Consider the following 22,175-nt stretch of genomic DNA (forward strand, 5'->3'; position numbering starts at 1 on the left):
AAGCCCCGCCCCACACTGCTGGGCCCCTCCTTCTATGACAAGCCCCACCCCACTATGACAAGCCCCGCTCTGCTGGGCCCCTCCCCTTACGACAGGCCCCGCCCACACTGCCGGGCCCCTCCCCCTATGACAAGCCCCACCCCGCACTGCCGGGCCCCTCCCCACTCTGAGGAGGCTGGGGGAGATGCACTCTGGCCTTCCCGTGGCCCTCTCCAGCATCCTCCCGACGTCCAAAGGGAGAAGAGCGCAGGCGCGGTCTCCCGCGCGCACCCTTGTTTCAGGGGCGTAGACCTGGACACCCGGCTACACACCGGCGCGCCTGCGCAGATCCACGCTGGCGGCCGCCGCGCACCCACCTTCACAGCAGTCCTGCCACACCCGCAGATCCACCTGCGGTATCTCGCTGCAGCTCAGGTAGTCCTGCGGGTACTGCGCCTTCACGAACACGTCGGCCTGCACCTGCTGGATGTTGTCGCCGTTGTCGCAGAGCACGCGACCCAGGGACGCCTGCCTCAGCTGAGTGAGCTGCGCGGGTGTGAACACTCCGGGGTTCTCATACCAGAACCTGGTGGCCAGCAGGGAGAGGCGTGCAGTGAGACTCCCGGAAGGGCCCTGAGCTGCGGGCCCAGCAGCAACAGCACAGCGGCAGAGCTCCAGGAGAGCAAAGATACCGAAAGGATTGTCTGCTTTCCAACCAAGCACTCTTTCAACTGCCTCCGGTGTTGATACAGTCCTTAAATCCCCTGCTTTGAACGATTGCTTTCTATTCATGTTTTACAAAACGATTCAATAAAGCTTTGCAAAGTTAAAAGATAAATAAAGAAAAGCACGTCTTCTAATCTAAAATTCCATAAGCTAGCCTTAGAAATTACCTGAACAATTTTAAGACTGACATGTTTGCCTAAAAGAGAAATAGTGCTTTTTAATCATTAATACATACTAGTTGATTATATCTATTAGATAATTAGAATAAACACACTCGATTTTCAATTAAAAAACAATACAGTTTAAAAACACTATTAAAGTGAGCCCTTGTTCATTCCTTCAGGGAATATTTGCAAGCACTTTTCTCAAGCTGGGCACCCAACAGAAGAGAGGAAGCCAAAGGCTGTTACCATTCACATGGTATATGGGCTGACTTGTGTCCCCTCGAAATTCACATTCGTTGAAATCCTAGCCCCCAGTATTTCAGAATGTGACTTTATTTGCAGACAGGGCCATTAAAGAGGCGGTTAAGTAAAAATAAGGTCATTAGGGTGTCATGGGGGGGGGATTACGATTATAATCCATTATGACTAGTGTCCTTACAAGGAAAGGAAATACGGACACAGGCAGGTCCAGAAGGAAGACCTTGTCAAGACAAAGGGAGAAGTTGGCCATCTACAAGGCCACAGAGTCCTCAGTAGGGATCAACACCCCCCATCTTGATCCAGTCTCCAGAACTGCAAGACAATATATTCGTTATCTAAACCACCCAGTCTTTTGGACTTGGTTATGGTAGTCCTAGTAAACTAATACACATGGAGAAAACAGTTTATTCAAAAAAAAACACAAAGCTTTCCGAAATTTGATTAGTTTTTGACCACATATATTCTTAAATTATTATCGATTGAACATATTAGCACAGCTATGTGCTGCAATAAATCCAGAGTGCCAAAACTAATTTACAAACATGAAAATGAAATACTGTACTCTGAATGTTGGCCAATGTGCAATAAAGGAATTACATCTGTTACTACTTTCTTTATAATATAATCCATAAATAGAAGAGACTGGGAAGAAAAATTTTAAATAAAGAATAATTTTGGGGATGCCTGGCTATGTCAGTCAGTTGAGCTCGATTTTGGCTCAGGTCATGATCTCACAGTTTCATGAGCGCTGACAGTGTAGAGTCTGCTTGAAAGTCTCCCTCTCTCTCTGTCCCTCCCCCACTGGCATTCTGCATCTTTCTCAAATTAAATAAACTTTTTTTAAAAAATTAAAAAAATAGTTTTTAGGGTAACTTTAATTAAAAACTAAGTTTTAGGGGTGCCTGGGTGGCTCAGTCGGTTAAGTGTCCGACTTTGGCTCAGGTCATGATCTCACGGTCCGTGAGTTCGAGCCCCACGTCGGGCTCTGTGCCGACAGCTCAGAGCCTGGAGCCTGCTTCGGATTCTGTGTCTCCCCCCTCTCTGACCCTCCCCCGTTCATGCTCTGTCTCTCTCTGTCTCAAAAATAAATAAACACTGAAAAAAAATTTTTTTTAAAAAAAAACTAAGTTTTAGGCAGTGTTTAACTCCTTTGTATAAATATATAATCACTGTGATAATACAGAACGTTGAACTGTCGAACAGGTTCACAAGAATCCTAGCCCCTACTCAAGACTGTACTAACGATCCAGAAGATACAGCGAGGGCCCCGGAACACAGTTGGTTCAAGTAACAGAGGAGAGCTAATAGTGTGTCCCATGCCAACTCGGCGAGGGTTGCTTAGTTTTTCAGTTTTCTTCGTTTTTATCCCTGGCTAGCCTTGCAACAAAGAGATTACGCTAACTTCCGTCTCCTGCCAGCTGTCATGATTTCATAAACTCGAGTTGATCCACAGTAGATACTTTAGCCAAACCAAGAGATTTTTAGGAAGAAGCCCCAGTTATTCTTCCACTAGTAAGTGCCCTCAGCACACAGTTCTGCGAGGAGGTCTGGTCTTGGGTCAACTGGTCTCCCACGAGGATGAAGGGATGGGGCCTCAAGCCTGCTGTGAACTCCTGCACCACCAACATCATTTACACTTGCCACAATCTATGCCCCCGGGGTACTACTGTTCGATGGACTGTATGTACATATGAGGCAACAGGTTTCAGGTGATATGCTGTGCACGTCATAGTCCAGTGCATTCTTTAAGATATTTTTTTAACGTTTATTCATTTTTTGAGAGACAGAGAGAGACGGAGCATGAGCAGGGAAGGGGCAGAGAGAGAGAGGGGAACACAGAATCCAAAGCAGGGTCCAGGCTCTAAGCTGTCAGCACAGAGCCTGACTCGGGGCTTGAATTCACGGACCATGAGATCATGATCTGAGCCAAAGTCGGACGCTTAACCGACTGAGCCACCCAGGCGCCTTTGGTGCATTCTTTTAACTACTGACTTCTATGCCCTTCCTAGTCAGTCTATTTCTTCCTTCCTTACAAAGATTTACAAGAACTTATAGAAATGAATGCCATCTGGTATTATCAGTGGTCAGAAAAATTCTGTGACCAGATGCCATTTGTTATTTCTCATATTCAATATATGTTAAACCATAGGAAGTACAGATTCATACTTATAATGCATGATTTGGGAGAAAAAGCCAATTTTGTTATCTTCGAGAAGTATAACATAATTCTTCACCTATCTCCATCTCTTAGCCGCTGAAACTGGGTAACAAACAGGCACATAAGTGTTGGTCCCACTCTCGTACCAGGGATCAGGTCTTCAACCATGAGGGCGGGCCAGAGGTCGATGTTGCCTGGAGAGCCGTACAACCTGAAACCAAGCAGACAGACATCACACGCTGGACTGGCAAAGTGACACTCACAGAATTATTTATACTAAGGACTGCAAAGCAATTTTTGCATTTTATATACACTAAAAAGAAAGGCAGAGATGATTTTTATTCTCATTTCACAGGCAACAACGCTGAGATGACGGAAGAATTCAGGGATCACCCAGCTGGCCAGGAACAGAGCAGTGGCCCAACCAAGAGCATTTAACACCATTCATGTAAGATCTACTGCGTTCTTCTAATTATCCTGTAAGTATATGGACTATAACTCTGTGTGTGTGTGTGTGTGTGTGTGTGTGTGTGTGCAGATCTACATCCAACTAATTCTTCTAGAAACATGTAGCAAATACACTAAGCATTAAAAAATCTCCATGTCAGTGTATTTGATAGTTATGCTAAACAGAGTGAAAAAATAGTTTGTGGAAATAATTTAATGTATTAGATAAATTTCTTTCTTGCTAAAAAGATAATGATCCTTTGGGGCACCTGGGTGGCTCAGTCGGTTGGGCGTCCGACTTCGGCCCAGGTCATGATCCCGCGCTTTGTGGGTTCGAGCCCCACATCGGGCTCTGTGCTGACAGCTCAGAGCCTGGAGTCTGCTTCTGATTCCGTGTCTCCCTCTCTCTCTGCCCCTCCCCCCACTCCATCTCTCTGTCTCCCAAAAATATACATTAAAAAAAATCAAAATAAAAAGATAATGATCCTTAGATTTGGGATTTGAAGTGATTTTTAAAATTTAAAAACTATCGTAATGCTAATGATAATTTAAGCCAAACAGCTTTGGACACACCATCCACTTAAAGAAAGAAAACATGACCAGTACTCATGAGACTCCATGTGAGAGCTGCTGAGACCGTCTTTCCCTGTCTCCTAAACATGGGAACAACTTGACCTGTCCTTAACACTTTATTTCGTGCGTACGATTCCATGGACTCCATATACTTTAGCTTCATATGCTTTAACCTTGGCACAAATGGAAACATAATGTTCATACTTCTTTTCACACCACGGTTTATTTGGAGATTCGTCCTGTTGCTGTACCCCCCTGCAGCTAGTTCCTTTTCTCAGCCCTAGAGTGGCCCCTTGGATACTCTTCCGATTTAGTCGTCCATTCTACTGGTGATGAATATTTGTGGTTTTCAACATTTTACTATGAACATTCTCACCCATGTTTCTTCATACGGACAGAGGTCTCTCTAGACTAGAAATTTTTATGACAGAGGATACGATAGCAAATATTTTCAGCGTGTGTGCCACATTTTGCCATTAGTCAACTCTTCCCTTTTTCACCAAAGCAGCCAAAGATAGCATATAAAAAAAATGGACGCAGTTGTGTTCCAATAAACCTTTCTTTACAAAAGCAGGCGGTGGGTGAGATTTGGCCAATGGGCTGTGGTTTGCGGATCCCTGCTCTAGAACATGCCAACACTAACTCTTCAAATGCAGACACTTTTAATTTTAATAGATAATGCCAAACTGCCTAAAATATATGTACAGTTCATGGGCTCATAATAAGCATATAGAAGTTGTATGTGATACATATCCACATGCATATCTTCAACTTTAATAGGTAGTGCCCTTGGCACATTGAATTTCTTCAACATTTTTTTTGAGTTTAGTTCAGTGTCATTGCTGCGACCCTTCTTACTCCTTCTCCTACCTCCTCCTCCTTCCCCCTCCCCCTGATCTTCTCCTTCTCCTGCATCTTTTTTCTTACTTTCTGATGATAGCTGGGCTTTTATATCTCCAAGTACTTGTCTGAGTGTTTGAGTGCTTGTTTAATTCAGATTCAAGTGTTGCATTATAGATTCCTTCTGCTTCCATTTTTTCCCCCCGGGAGAATTTTTCTCTGTAATGTTTTGATTTGCATTTCTGTTTTCTTGCTCCGTAGCTTTATTTGAAAGAAGTCCCCCGCCCCCTCTTCGCCCAGGCATTTCATGAAGTGGATTTCCAGTTGGGCAGCATACCTTTCCGTCACTGCCATGCAGGACACATCGTTGATTGCAGTGTTGGTGGCAACAGGGGAGAGCAGACACTGGCACACTTTATTTCTCTTTCATTCCTTAGGCATTCTTCATTTCACTTCATTCTACTTTAGCTTCCTGTCGGATATGAAGGGGCACTGTCCCCTCTCTCCTTATCTCCTTCGGTCCCTAAAAATGGTTATCTCTGGTTACTTTCGGCCCTGGGATTGGTGTAGACACCAGAGCTGTATTTGGAGCCATATTCGGTGATGTAGACTTAGCACTTACTGTCGGACTTTGTCCTTCTAGAGAGATTTCGTCTTTCCTGTAGTTCATCTATGCCGATTCCCTTTCGTTGGTCCACAGAGATTTCTGAATGCTCCATCCTTCTCTCCACACCCACACTTGCATGGAGGTGGAGCTCCAATGGAAGTTCTGTTGGAAGCTGGGGATTATTTTCAAACTTGAAGCAATTTGAAATTGATGCCATTGTTGTCTCCTACGAATTCTGAATGTATAAGTCATGTGTTTTTGGATGTGTCTTCTTTGTAGTCTCGTAGTTTTGTAGGAAGCCACGTTAAGAGATGCCGAATCAAAGAATCAAATGACCATTGTTTTTCTAAGGCTAACTTGACAATATATCTACTTTGTAGAATTTGTGCTCATCTGATGGGTGTGAATAGGTGCTTCACTAGGATTTTCATTATCTTGATTATTTAGTTGGGCATCTGCTACATATTGATTGAGCTTTTTTTTTTTTTTTTACATAAAATGCCTATTTACACTATGTCTTTTTCCCATCTTCCTATTGGGTGGTGTTCTTTCTCACTTTAGGAGTTCTGTATACATTCTGGATGCTAATGCATGGTTATCTATGTTCAAATGTATTCCTCCAAATTTGGGACCTTTTTTATTAATCCCTCTCATTATGTTCGACTTTGATGAAAATATTTTCTTGAATTTAAGGTCAATTTTCTCAATTTTTTGTAGGTGGTATTTTTTTTAAATTTTACTTAAAAAACCATTTTCTTCCCCAATGCCATAAAGATATTCTGACTTTCTTTTTTAAGTTTTAAACTTCTGCCTCTCAGATGTAAGCCCTTCGTCTATTTGGAATTGATTTTCATATGTGATGTGAGATAGGAATCCATACTCATTTTTACCCATGGATAGCCAATTTTTACTGCACCACTTACCGAGAATGTTCTCATTTCTCACTAATTTGCACGGCAGTACTTTCAAATATCATGGTTCCACGTGTAAGCACATTTCTTGGTGTGGCTTTCTATTCCTTCAGTCTTTCTGTCTATTCGTGAATCAATATCACACTGTGTTAATTACTAAAAGCTGTATAATAAGTGTTGCTAACTGGAACATCAAATCACTCAGATCCTTCTTGGCCATTTTCTCTACGAAGTTCATTTTAAAATCAGCTTGCGGATGCCACAACAAAGAACTATTAAGATCTTAATTGGAATTACAACGAATACATCATTTTAGGAGAATACTGACACATTTGAATTATTGAATATTGCTTCTCCTGAATGAGATACATGACTCTATTTCTTAGGTGTTCTCTAGAAACTATCCGATTTTCTTTCCTAACGTATTGCACAACTTTTGTTAGTCTTTTCTCCTCATTTGGTATCGCAATTTGACTTTTCCTATATTCCTTATATGTAGAGAACTTGCAAAAAATTATTATGACAGTTTTATTTTATCCTTTCCAGTAGTTACCTCTTTCTTATTTTATTGTCTTCACTATGGTTTCCATACAACTCTGAATATTAATCATGGTAGCTGCCATACTTGTGTTATTCATGTGTTCCAATGAAATGTTTCTGGGGCTCCTGGGTGGCTCAGGCGGTTACGCCTTCCACTCTTGCTTTCGGCTCAGGTCATGATCTAACAGTCAAGAGACGGCAGAACCTGAGTGGGGCACGGAGCCTGCTTAAGAGTCTCTCTCTCTCTCTCTCTCTCTCTCTCCCCCTTCCCCTCCCCTGCTCTCCTGCACTCTCTTCCTCTCTCTCAAAAAAAAAAAAAAAAAAAGTCTGTGAATTGTTAAGAGCTCATAAAAGAAATGGTAGTTTGAGGTTTTAGATATTAGAACATTGAACTTTCTCATAGAGTGTAACCGTGGCTTTGTTAATGTCAGTCCTTTGATATGGATTTGTTTTTCACCTTTTAACCATTCCACTCCTATCCCTATTGTAACTTACTGCTTTTATTGTGGCTCACTGCATAGCTCCAGGAAATACTATGAGCCTTTTAAAGACACTTAGTATAGGTACCAACCATATTGACTAAGTTATTAATCATTTCTGGAGTATGTCTGAAACAATAACAATACTGAGCTCCAACCGCATTAGAGGGAGGTCTGAAATCAGTAAGTTCTCCAAACATTTGTTACCCATTCATCTGCATTACTCAGGAGAATGTCAGCTCTAGTTTTTTAATTTTTAAAATTCTAGGCCTTGTATTTCTTCTTTCTTGGTTATGATTAGTCCCTAGTAAGACTATAAACCAGCTTCTATGTTTAATTTCTTTGGTATATCAATTCACTTCTTTTTTTTTAATGTTTTAATGTTTTATTTTTTGAGAGACAGAGAGTGAGAGTGCGAGAGAGCGAGAGAGAGAGAGCAGGCGAGGGGCAGAGCGAGAGGGAGACACAGAATCCGAAGCAGGCTCCAGGGTCCAAGCTGTCAACACAGAGCCCGACGTGGGGCTCAAACCCATGGATGTGAGATCATGACCTGAAGTCAGTTGGTCAACTGACTGAGCCACCCAGGCGCCCCTCAATTCACTTCTTCAATTTCCTCCCCAAAGCTAATACTCAAACACTCAACAACGTTTGTTCCATACTTGAAAGGAGTAACCCAACACAAAGGCGGCATGGTTATGACTGTAAAAAGTCACATAATCTGGGACGGCACCTGATCAGTGCTGCTCCTACACTGACAATAGCAGTGACACCACCCTCCTTGGTGTGCAGTGCGGGAGCAAACTGGAACGTTCCAGGTGCTTGGGATCATAACGTTGGCCTAAGTGGCACATTAGTGTGCAATGCCCAAAGCAAGTGTGCAAACCGTCTTCACGGTCTCCAAGCTCTGCTAATGTAACATTTAACTGTGTTTAATAGAATTTAGCTTCTAGCCTTTTCCATCACTGCAAAACAAGCCACACACAGACCGAGAAGAGTAAATAAACAAAGTCCAGCTACGCTGAGAGTGGTATTTCTATTACAATTCTGATGCACAAAGAGCTGAAAGAAAAGATCTGCAAACCTCGGCATGAACAATTGCACGCCCCAAAGATGACAGCGTCCATCTTTATCTAATTTCCTAACAACAGTCTGACTTCGAGTCTGCTTTAGAAGGAGGAATAATAAGACCTTTCGATTGGATGGCTCTGACAGACACCAGGGGAGAAGGTCCTGTATAGAATTTTTTTTTTCAGGGCTCTCCATGGTTCCTGATTCAAAGTGAAAAACAGATAATGTAGCAAGATATAATTTTACTGAAACAAATACAAGGCTTTACCACAAACACTAAGGAATGGTGCCTTGGGAGAAGGTGTCCTTGGGGAAAAGCTTTCTGACCCTCTTCTGAATTTTTAGAACAAATGTGATCATTTAGTAGCTTTTGGAGAGAAAAATATGAAACGTGTCCTTCAAAAAAGCAACATGCCCTTGCGTACTCTCACACAAAATAAAAATTCCTTCTGCCTCAGGATGATTGCTTCAATTTGACAGAAGCAAATGACAAAACCATTAAAGAAATTAAAACAATGAGCACATACTACGTCACCAGTGTGACTAGTCACATCAGACACATCGTACGATGTAACTTTATGGTTGACTTAAAGTCACCTAAACACCAGAAAGAAATGTGAGTTCCTTAATGGGGAGGTGAAATTCCTCAAAAAAACTTTTTAACAGAAGCTTATCTCAGGACTGTACCTGCTTCCTGAAAGATTTTAATGACATCGTATTTTTTTTCTTTTAAAATTCCTCTACAATTGAGATTTTATGCATTTTGGAGCACCATAAAGCTCTATCTTTAAGAAACATTACCTCCGTAATGGAAATGGCACAGAAAAATTCGGCAAAGGAGGAAAATAAAGTATCACTTTTTTTGAACAAATATATAATACAATCCATCTTTTGCTTTCACAAGAAGAGGAACTTTTCTTGCTACTACAACTTTGTATGAAGAAAATCATCTAAGCTACTATACATAATATTTTATAGAGAACTAAAAATGCTAATAGTCATCAAATTTTCAGAAGCAGAGTACAGAGTATAAGACTCTAATTATATATTTATAATTTATATATAAATATATATATTTATATATAATCTATATATTATATATTTATAAGACTAATTATATATTTTATAATAATACAAATAATCATTGATACTCTATCTTGTGATCAGTTAGGAGAAAAGCGAAAGAGAAGGGGCGAAAGACTAGAATAAAGAATAGAAAGAAACAGAAGAAGAAAAGCATAAAACCAAAGCAGAGAATCAAGAGCAAGACAGAGATACTGCAGTCATGGAGTCATGGAGACTAGGAAGGACTCCCCCATGTGAAAAGGACAGGTTTGTCCCCATCAGAAACTCATGCACATGGAACAGTAACATATTTGAAAAACATTCGCAAAGAGTATCTTGCATGAAAATAATATCCGCAAATTTACAGCATGGCAGCTAGTAACAATTAAATCCCTCCTCTATTTGACCCCAGTAGTAGCCGTAGATGAGAAATTTGTTTTTTTGGTATAGTTTTCATAGTCAGGATAAAATACAAATACAGAACAAAACATTTTTACTAATTCTACTCACATAGTAGCAACCCTTTGAAATCTCTGGCTCTAAGAAGCGTTCTCTTTTTATTTAAAAGATTCCTTAACAAGTGAGTATTGGATGTTAAAGACATGAAAAGCCCTAAAGAGACTTTTCATCATATCATAACCAGAGACACAGAAAAATAAGTTGAAGAGGAAAGGAAATACACTTTTCACTGCATGAGAAAATATTACTGAATGTCATGTCTACAAACCACATAAAATTATCTAATACACATCCTGTGGTAAGCATCCCACACTTAAGGAAATACAGTAATAAGCTACTGGTTTAATTCTGATTATGACATATACACAATTAACCCTTTGTTAAAAAAATTTTTTTAAGTGTTTATTTATTTTTGAGACAGACAGAGCATGAGAGGGGCAGACAGAGAGGGAGACACAGAATCTGAAGCAGGCTCCAGGCTCTGAGTTCTCAGACCCTGACGTGGGGCTCGAACCCACGAACCGTGAGATCATGACCTGAGCCGAAGTCAGAAACTCAACTGACTGAGCCACCCAGGTGCCCCAACCCTTTTTATAATCCACAAATTCTTAATAACTTCTGGAGTTTTCTAAACACTAGTCTGGAATTAAGAATAGAACTAATTGATAGACTCTGCTCTAAAAATGCACAGGCCCACCAGAAGGCCTAAACAGGTGTTTAAAACACAAACTATAGTATATAAAATAGTATATAAAAGTGTATCCACAAAAATGGAGATTTCTTCTAAGTCTCTGAAGTCTTGCTCCATATGTCATTGTAGTTGTAGCAAGACAGATAGATTAGATTAGATAGATGGAAGATAGATAATAGACAAATAGATGGAGAGTAGATAGATAAATCGGTAGATGATATAGATAGAAAGATATGGATAGCTTATAGGTAGGTAGGTAGGTAGGTAGAGAGATAGATAGATATAGAGAGTAGATAGAGGAGAGTCTTTTCTATATGTCAGTTAAGTGATAAACATTTTATTTTTATTACCCTACTTGATCTTAACTGTAAACATTTGATTTATAAATTTCATTTGTATCTCCAAAGCTGCAAAACAATTATGGTTTGGTACTCCGTCTGAACCTCCTCCACTCTGATCCATTACTATTTTAGACGTTCTCCACCCAAATTCAACTTCCCATTGCTCTCCCCTTGCACCTTCACAGATGACTGTGATCCTTCTTCACAGAGCAAATGAAACCCACCACAAACTATGACACTGCTAACATCTCATCATCTTCACCTCCTCTTACAATTCTCCCTTCGAGACAACATTCTAAAATGGTGAAAATTCGCAAATTACAAGAATAAGCAGTCCCCATTTCGTATCTCCTATCACGCGCTTTTCCCAACATGGCGCATTGCATTGAAATTCAAAGGCCACATAAACTACTGGTAATAGAGCCTTCCCGGGTTTCCAGATGGGACTAGTTGCAGTGAGGGGTCGTGAGGAGGTCACCTCTGGTGTGCGAAGTCCAATCAAACGGGAGCAACTGCTGGTTGCCATGAGAACCACGTCCAGAAGAATTCTGAGGTCATATCCGGGTTCAGCATGAAAGAGTCTGTGAGAGTTCGGCAATGTTTGTCACAGAGGTAACAGAAGGGGACTGGTCACACAACGGCTAGTTATTTGCCTTTTTCACTAGAATATTGACTGTGTGCCTGTTATTAGGCAAATAGCAAGAAGAGACCAGACAGTTCATAAATACTTATTAATTAGCTTAATTAATAATTGAACGCACTGGTGAATATAATGGTCAAAAGATGTTTCTATTCCCTGAATACTAAGAATTATGCTGCCGTTGTTGTTATTGTAGGTGTTGTGGCTGTTAGGGCTTTCATCTTGAATGTGTATTCAATTTTACCAAATGTCACTTTGTCACATTCTCAGATGATTGTATGGGTTTTATAATTGGACATTCTATTGTGATCATTATATTGATACTGACTCATTCTTACATTCCTGAAATCATCTCTCTTTTAATTATATTAGATTATTCTATTACTATTCGTGATTTGATGGAGAAGCACTTTAAACGTTTTTCATTCCTTACCAAAAAAGAGATACTAGGATATGATTTTATTGATGTTGTCTTAAGGTTGATTACCAGAGGTCTGCTGGTTTCATCCAATAAACTGCGTAGAGTTTCATCTCTTTATATATTCCACAATATAATATGCTCCTTACAATTTGAGTTTGCCTTACTTAGAGCCCAGAGACTATTTGGTTGCTTTTCTTTGACGATTTCAAATTTCTAAAGGCTCTAATTTGGCATTGTATTTTTCATTATCCTAAGATCAATTAAGAAATTATTTATGTAATAAGACTTTCAAAATTATTTTCATAAAAATAAAAATAGCATTTTTTTGAAAAGTCTGCTTATTTTGTGTTTTTGTTGTTTCTAGCAATTGGATATATTAATTACTCTCAGTTTTTACATTTCCACTTTATTAATTTTTGCTTTTATATTTATTCTTTCCAACTTCAGTTAGACACTTAACATGAGTCAGCCATTAATAAATGTCTGCCAAGTTCAGCCTGTGAGATTTGTGGTTGTTGATGACCATAACCTAGCCCATCTTAACCATGCAGGCCTCAAAGACACAGGTTTGTTTTATACTCTAAGTTAGGTAGGCAGTAGATGGGTACATTGCTCATTCAATCTGAGGACTGAAGTCTTTCAATTCTGTAAGTCTTCTCCCATTAACTCTTCCATTGTGTCTTGCCTGCATTCCTTTCTCTATCTTTTGAAATGTCTATAAATATTTGGCATTTGCAATCTTTCTCCATGTCTGTTATTTTTTTTTTTTTTTGAGAAAGAGAGATAATGAGCAAAGGAGGAGGAGGAGAGAGAGAGAGAGAGAGAGAGAGAGAATATCCCAAGCAGGCTCCATGCTGAGTGTGGAGCCCAATTTGGGGTTCAGTCCCATGACCTGCACTGAAACCAAGAGGTCAGACACTCAACCGATGACCCACCCAGGCACCCCGTGTTTTTGAATCTTTCTTATGATTTATTCTTTTTATCAGTTAGTATTACATGCTGAATGATCCCTTTGAGTTTCTCTTCCAGTTCATTAATTCTTTATTCTAAGTAGTTGTATATCATGTTTGAAAATTCTATTTATTTTTCAAATATCTGTATTTCCTACATTTTCCTTTTGTTTTAATGTGGTATCTATTCGTTCCTTTACTTATTTAATTACTTTCACAGTATCTTTTAACATGGTATCTACACATTCTTTTACTTAATTACCTTTACAGTATCTTTCACACTGACCTCATCTCCCTTGATTTCGCATCCTGATTCTTTGTTTTGTTTTGTTTTACTGCTTTTCATTTGTTCTCATCTCTGGCTATCTCCTGGCTATTTACTTACCCCATCAGTTTTTAACTGGTGTGCATATGTGACGGACACAACATCCTAGGAGTCTGTTTTGTCTTTCCTCTGATTGTCCGTACATGTCAGCTTGTGGAAAACCTACATGGTGATTTCACCCGAGCTTTTGCCAAGATCTTCATGGTCTCACACGTCCCAGGGTGGTCACCACGCTGCTGCTCTTTCCAGCATCACGGCATCTGAGTAAATTCACATTTCTCTCCTGTGTAACACGGGCTTTCAGAAATATTTCACAAAGCCTCATGTTCCATTCCAGCATCAACCCCTGACAGTTAGTCAAGAAACTGTCTTGCTGTTTCCTCTTTCCTGATGGAAAGTGCTTTTCTCATTCCCTTCACCCTTTGAATAGATGAAGCCACCTTTGAGCAGGCATCTCTGTTTCAGCCCTCTGCCTACAATAGGCGGGAGGCTTCTCCTGGCCCTAGGTGGGCAGTAAAACCCCCACCTCTGATTTCTAGAACCACTATTCATGTATCATAACTCCTGGGCCAAGACGGCATTCACCACTGATTTCTCCCCAGCTTTTAGTTTCTTTGTCCTTTATGGCATGTAAAAATTGCCCTTTATTTTGAGCTTTTTAATGTTTAAAACCCTTCTTTGTATTTTTACTTTTTATTCAATAGGTCTAAGAAAAAGTTCAACAACAACAAAAAGAGGCTTACTTTACTGAATTGGTTATTTCCCAAGAAACTCTCTTAAAGTCAAACTGTCACTGAAAGGAGGCTATTAGTCAAATTCTTTATAGAACATGTCATACTCTTTTTAAAGTTGCTTTTCTGTTATTTCCAATAATGGAATAGGTAAGAACAACAAAGAAAAAGTTTAATATTATATACAGTACAATATGTTTACATATTTTAATTGCACTTTCAAATGTTACTTCAGGTACTTCAAGATAGAAAATAAGCTGGCGAATTCATTGACTATAGATGTCACACTTAAAAAAATTCTACCTTAGCTAAAAAAGGTTACAAAGTACCATTCAGAGTTAATGCAGTAATGGGGATTTTGACCAAGCCATCCCAAATTTGCAAAGAACATCTGGTGCTATATAGAATGAAAGCAATTATTGACTTGATTCAATATTTAAAAACATTCTAAACTGATTCCAATCAGCTCATGTCAACCTCACACTCAAATATTTTCAAAGGCTCCTTTGAACGTGCATATTTTAGCACGTTCTAGGAGTTTCCGATGTCCTAGCTGATGAATAACACGCTTAAGGAACTGGAAACCTATGCAGGCCATGAAATTAGCCCAAGTTCTCAAAGTCACTATTGAGCCCAGAAAAGGACCAGGTGATACATCACGAGATACATCACCTGGGTCCTACAGCTTCTCTAATACTCTCAGGTAAGTACGAATATTAATTCACACATTTCTTTCCTTTAACTTATCAAGCACTTAAAAATACTTTCCGTGTATTCTACGAATTCTGCATGATAAAAGTTATTATTGCTTTTCTCATCCACTAAAGCAGAAAACCACTGCTTTCTGCAATTGCAGCCAACAAGTGAAGATGTACATTCAAGGTCTCCTGGGCTTTTTATCTGTTCAGTGAGGCAACGGGCTGCCCTAATTAAATGGCACAAAGCACAGATTTTCAACAGTGACAACAGTGTGTTTTGTATTGTGAAGTTTGGAGAAATTGCTTGATAGTCATGGACATGAATACCAAAGCTCCTCAATAATTTTAACACCAAGACTAGAGATTACACAAATGAGATCATCCCGACTCCATTTTGGTATGTATGTTGTGAGAAAAAAACTTTCGAGTTACACACGACCTGTTAAGATTTTTGCATAATATAAAGTCAATCCGTTTCACTTCCAATCTGAAGTGTACCTTTTATGTGTATGTCATGCTACCATGAACAGAAAAGGAAAGACTCACTCCCACGGAGACACATTCTTTCCAGCTTTACTTGCAGAATATTTTTCTCTAATTCTCCTGAATCAACACTACTGGCAACTGGAACCTGAAGCAGCTTCATTTAAACATGGCATTCCTCATTTTAGAAACTAGAAATATAAGACTAGGAAAGGTTACCGAGAGCGACACAGTGAGAAGGAGTCCGAGAGTGCCCAGAACTCCTGTGGTCTGATATCAGAGTCTTTATTTGTATGTGCTGGATTAAAATGTTTCTCGCATTCTCCTTCTGTTCTAAAAGCCAATGCAAAACACCACCACCGGCAATTTTTTAAAAAGTAAAGAAAATACTGGCAATGCTAAGTTTTGTGTAATGACTATGTACCTCTCACCTCCGCTTCCCCCTACAAAGATGAGCACATCCTGATCTCTGGGAACTGGGAGTATGTTAACTATCACAGCAAAAGAAACGTAAATGTGAGTAAATTAAGAATGTTGAGATGGCAGATGACTGCGGATTACCTGTGTGATTACACGGGTCCTTCAAAGTAGATAAGAGCCCGAAGCATGGGTCAGGGAGAGTTGACCACAGAATAGTGTCAGAATGATGTCATGTGAGAAACTCAACCGCCATTGCTGGCTCTGAAGACAGTAGACAAGCCAAGCTATGCAGGCAGGCAGTCTCTAGAAGCTGGGAAGGCAAGGAAATAGATTCTCCTCGAGCCCCCAGAAAGAGACACCATGATTTCTTCTCAATGAGACATATTCCAGACTTCTCATCTCTAGAACTCTAAGATAATTAACGTCATTTTAAGTCACCACGTTTGTGATAATTTGTTACAGCAATCAGAGGAAACAATGCAGAGCTATATATTACTCTAGTTGGGCTGTGGATAAAGCCTAGACTTCAGAATCAGATAAATTCTCCACTTGTCAACTGTTTGTGCTTGGCCAAGTTAACACTAGTTCACAAAATAATGACCTAGAAAGTGGGTAAGTCTTCATGGCATATATAAGAAAGTTCCACCTGAACTATTCTGTTCATTCTGGAACATAAACCATTTAAACAAAAACAGCATCTCATGTGTTAAATGGTTGCCTTATAAAATCCATAAAATTTAAGATAAACAAGAAAGAGCTAACTTCCATTTTGAGATAATTTGATATGTGAGTGTCTTATTTTGATATGAGAAAATTATAAGCCTAAAATAAACAGTATCAGTCCCAAATCTTGAGATAAATTAGAAGAATTCATTAAAGAATATCACTCTTCTATTGTGTTTGTGTTTTACTAGAGCAGGCATCAGCAACCTTGTTCTTAAATAGCGGGTAATAGATATTTTTGGTTTTTCGGGCCACACAATCTTTATTGCAACTACTCAACCCTGCCACTATAATGGAAAACTGATCACAGTTAATGTGCAAATGAATGGGTATGGCTGTGTAACAATAAAACTATTTGTAAGAACAGGTGGCCAGGCTGTGAACTGTAGGTTCCCAAACCTTGTGTTGGAGTCTGGACTGAGGAGTATTCACATTTACTCTGAAGTTTTAGCGTTTATAGCGCCGTTTCAGTCTCATGCGTCCAGGGGTACAGGCCCTAGTCCTAGGGTCACATATGCCTGGGAGTCTTTGGCCTGCCCAGGGGCTCCCCAAGGGATTGGGCCTTTCTCTCATTACCACTTATCTGTTCTCCTTGGAAGAGCCCCAGGTACAAATTGGGACGGACCCAAACAGGCACAATGCTCTGCCTCACCCGTTGCAAAGATGCCATAGACTCAGCAACCCTAAGAGATACGTGCTTGGTCAAGGAAAAGTATCTGTGGTGGGTAGGTCTAGTTACTGAGTAATGCCCCAGAGCCAGACTTCCCACGAGGCAAATGAAAATAACTCTTCAGAGCTGGAACCACCGGGGTCCCTCCCCAGGCCCTAGAAAGAGCCTGTGATGTGTCCACGTGGCTACGTGTGCTTATAAAATGTGTGTATGGATACATGCTAAGCCCTGCAATTCTGGGTCCCCTGACTTTGTAAACACAGTTCCAGATGCTGGGCAAAGCACAAAAGAGCCCTCCTGATGACTGAAACGGCACCTGACAGATTCTTCAAAATCGCACTTGAGAGATCGTCAAATGTGGCAATGCCATTTAATTCCTCTGCGCTGCCTCCCCTTTCCCAATCCTGGTTTATAAATTAAGAGTAACCTAACAAATGTTTGTGGAATTGATCTAATACTGAGGGGACCAATGCTCTTCATGCAAACAGAAAAGCTAAGACATTGATAACAGAATTTAGAAAAAAAAAAAAGGATTTACTAAATTAAAGAAATTAGAAACAAGGGGGGTTAAGAAAATTATGGGACACAAGAAGGAACCAGAAAAAATTTTAAAGAAACCGTACGTTTAATTAAAAAATAAAAGGTGAAGGGGTGCCTGGGTGGTTCAGTCGGTTAAGCGGCCGACTCTTGATTTTGGTTCAGGTCATGATCTCATGGTTCCTGAGTTCAAGCCCCCCATCGGGCTAGGCACTCACAGAGCGTAGTCTGCTTCGGATCCTATGTCTCCCTCTCTCTGCCTCTCCCCCACTTGTGCTCTCTCTCTCTCTCAAAAATAAATGTTAAACATTTTTTTTAAATAAAAGGTGAAATTACAGAAGAGAGGACATTGAAGGATTAACAGACAGGATACAATTGGGTTTCCAAGGGGAGAAAACGATGTCATAGAATAACTCAACAGACATGAAAAGTAGGAAACACCACAACGGAACAAGATATATCGGAAAACAGGCAACACGTGGCTATGTTATCACTTTCTTTTTTCTTTTTTAGCAGAGGAAAAAAATAGCTTTGGAAAACTTTAAAAAAAAAATCTATTGCTGCCTAACGAGACCCATACTTACTTCAATTGACTTTCAGGGCAGTTAGCCTGCCCCCCTCTAAATCACTAGCATAATGTCACTGGATAATGGGACTGTCACAATATAATTCCATAGCGCCCCCACTGCTCCTTTCTTTCTTTTCTAAGGGAAGATTATATAAGATTACAACACATTAGGGTAGCATGTGCCTCTCTTGCTACAGGTACTGACACTAATGGATCTTAGCTCCACTTGCCTGAGAAATAACCGTGTTCTATAGATTGGCAATAAACAGGCCCGCAGTCAGGGACATCGGCTTCAACAGACCACCCACGGTTCCGAGAAAAAAAGGATAGACTTGATGGGCAATCCAAATATAGCATTCATTTATGTTTGATTTGTGATCGAAATAGCTAAGCTACAGTTTTCTTTCCCTTTGCACACGTCAAGTCAGAGCTGTGCGCTGAGACGCCCCCACTGGCTGCACACTGCAGGCGTGTTCTGGGACAGTGTGACACGGGGACCTGGGAAGACCCCCACTGTTCCCAAAGAGCTTCCTTAGCAGAGCACAAGCTACCTGTATTTCCACACAACTCAGTGGTAACTGAGTCCTGAGAGGCCGGGATGCATGTGAACATTTATCGGGAAGTAAACAGTAAGTAAACAAGGCATATGTCAGTCGAAATTAGCCTTGCTTTTCTTCTCAAGAGCTTGTAGCAAAGCAATTTTCTATTTTTAGCTCACAGCAGAAAAACAGGGACTTGATTATATTTTTAGCTTCTGAACAGTGACTTTTCCACTGGACAGCTGGGAAGAAACTTCTTAGTTACATTTTATTTTTTAGTATTTTAATTAATGTTTTTGACCGAACTATTCTAAGGCGATCTTCACAGACAGGTCATGTATGAACATACACCCACCAGGTCTGATACTCAACCAAAGTATTTTATTTAGGCTTTGGACTAAAAAATAAAAAGTTGATCAAACATGTTAGACTACTACTGTCCTTAAAGTGATTCTCTACTGGGTACTGTTAATGGCCAGAAGTCATGATAAAATAAGAGAAAATAAACTTACCTATTTAAAATTCAGATTTAATTCCTTAACTGGTAAATGAGTTGCAAATAATTCCCAATGCTCATATTCTATTCATGTTATCATCACAAATTACACTGCAATTTTTACAGGGTTTTTTTTGGTAATTGTTTAAGTTACGATACAGTAAAAATTATTTATGTAACATATTACAATTTATTTCAATTTAAATTTATTTGTAAAGATTTACATAGCCCAAATCCATGATCTAAAGCAATAAGAATTAAAATCCTTCGAAACCAAAAAGAAAATAAAACAACAAAAAAATATGTACTCTAGTTAACAAATATTTGCGAAGAACCAAGCATTGTTAGATAGGAAGGCTGCCAGATGTGAAGGATAGAAAGTTTAAGGAGATATGGTATTTTCCTTCAGGACGCTCAGAGTTCAATGAAAAGGTTGAGCACATAAGCAGTCGCAGTAAGAAGTATTTTGCTGTAAGTAAGAACAAAGTGCGTACAGACCACGGAGAAAAAGTCTGCTCTGCAGGGGTAACAATATTCAAAAACTTTGATTTGAATCTGAAAGACTGAGGTGGTCTTAACGGAGGAGGTGAAGGAGAGGAAAGTTTTCCAGGCAGAAGGAACAGCTTATGCAAAGACATAAATGCCAGAAAGATCATGGCATTCTCTGGGAAAGGGCAAAAGTGAACTGCGAAACAGGTAACGCACAGAACGCCTGGGGTTTGGTTTGGAAAACAAGAAACAGAGCTGGAAATGTAGGTTCGTGTCAGAGTCTAAAGGGACTTGTCTCCAAGTACAGTATGTTTCTTAACCTAATAGGAAAGAGGAAATCCCATGATGTTTTTAAGCAGAGGTGACATGCTCTAATTTGTCTTCTGCCATAATTCTGATGCTGTAAGAAAACAGGAATGCAGCCGAGGAAAACACAGAGAATGGCGGTAAAAAGTCAGGCGGAGGTAGAGAGAAACCTAAAATACAGATTTAATTAAGGAAGGTAACAACTTTTGTGCAAACAATTGCACTAAGGCTGAATCGTAGGGGAAACAACTACCTACGTGAGAATGAATGTAAGATTCTGTTTCTGGCTGTGGCGTCCTAAGTGGAAACGTGGTGGGATTCTCACACACGGAGAGCTGTAACACTGAGGTTGGTCTTTCCAGGAAGCAACTTTATTCGTGCCGGCACGGCTCAGTTGGGTTCGTACCGAAGAACTGAGCCCCGAACTACACCACTGTAGTTTTTTATATATATATATATTTTTTTTTTTTTTCTACTTCTGTGTCTCCCATATATGGTAACACACAAACATGCAGTCTGATTCAAAGTGTCTCATTTAGGTCGTGAGGGATGTTGTCATGTATGTTGTCATGTATGTATACATGTATGTCATGTATAGCCAGGTGGCCTTGAGGTTTTTTGTTTCTGTTTTTGTTTTCCTTATGGAGGGGACCCTACCACAGAAAGAGACTAGTCTTTCCATTACAAACAACCATAAAAGAGTTCAAAATACGAGTGCATAGTTTTCAGATATTGGACAATAGGCAGCATAAACCTAAGAGACTTGAGGAAAGGGAAACCTCTCACAAAGGCCCAGCTTTCTGCCTGGGGAAAACTTACCCTAGGACGTGCACGTTGCTAGAATTCAAGGTGGTGCTGTGCTGAGGGATCCTGACCAGAATTCAGAGCAGCTGAAGCTGCTGAAACACAGAGGGGAGGGGGCCAGAACTTGGGAGGGGCTGGGCCAGCTCTTGAGTCGGGGGGAATACCTGAGTCCTAGAGACAGCAACGACCACAGGGGGTTGAATCAGAACAGAAGACCCCTGTAACACCTTAGTGACCTCAGACAGACAGGCAAGGCACAGAACACCAAGTCTTCGGATCGGCTCTGTCCTCACAAGGATAAAACACACTCCAAGAAAGCCTAAAGCCTAGCATCTGCATGGGAGACAGAGCTTGGAGACTGGTCCGCTCAAGTCAGTGAGGCCCAGTGGATAACACCCTGGGCTCTCCATATTTCCAGTGAGAAAAACCATAAAGCAAAAACCCATACAAGTCCAAGGTGGCATCCCAGTAGTTGATATGCATTTAAGAGTTACAAGACAGAAAACAAAAAATGTGGTCCGCACATTAGAAAAGAAGTAGTCAATGCTACTCAACTCCAAAAGTACGGCTGTGATGTTGAACTGATCAGGAAAGGACATTAAAGGAGTTCTCACCGACGTGCTCCAAAATTAAATAAGATACGTTCTTAATGAGGTATCATTTCGGTAAACGTCACCAGAGAACTGGCAACCGTAAAGACATGTAAATTTGGGGACCAGTGTAACTGAAATGAAAATTTCACGTGACGTTTGTAAAAGGGGGTTGAGGACGGCAGAACAGCCCGTGAACTTGAAAGAAAAATCAGTAGAAAATATCAACCTGAAGAAGAGACAAGCAGAGCTCCCAAGTGATCCAGAAAGTATTCCGTTCAAGAGAGACGGACACGGAAGTCCACGCAAAGGCTTGCCTATGAGTCTTCACTGGCAGCATCACTCAGAATAAACACTGGAAACATCCTAATGGCCACCTCAGGTGAATGAATAAACAAATATGGGTACATCCATACAAATACTACTACTCACGTTCACAACAAAATATATCATCTATGGATACAGCTGACACCTGG

The 22,175-nt window shown here is 40.2% G+C and overlaps 1 protein-coding gene across 1 annotated transcript in view; it reads right to left on the minus strand.

Moving 5' to 3' along the window:
• PXDNL (peroxidasin like) overlaps window positions 1–22,175 on the minus strand; it is a 414,188-nt gene that overhangs the window by 38,692 nt on the left and 353,321 nt on the right. Inside the window, 2 exon segments of the mRNA XM_019428907.2 lie at window positions 357–565; window positions 3,365–3,499. Of these exon segments, the coding sequence (XP_019284452.2) occupies window positions 357–565; window positions 3,365–3,499 (344 nt within the window).

The sequence above is a fragment of the Panthera pardus genome, unplaced genomic scaffold (genome assembly GCF_024362965.1).
Source record: "Panthera pardus isolate Hobbes unplaced genomic scaffold, ASM2436296v1 HiC_scaffold_7, whole genome shotgun sequence".
Taxonomy (NCBI): domain Eukaryota; kingdom Metazoa; phylum Chordata; class Mammalia; order Carnivora; family Felidae; genus Panthera; species Panthera pardus.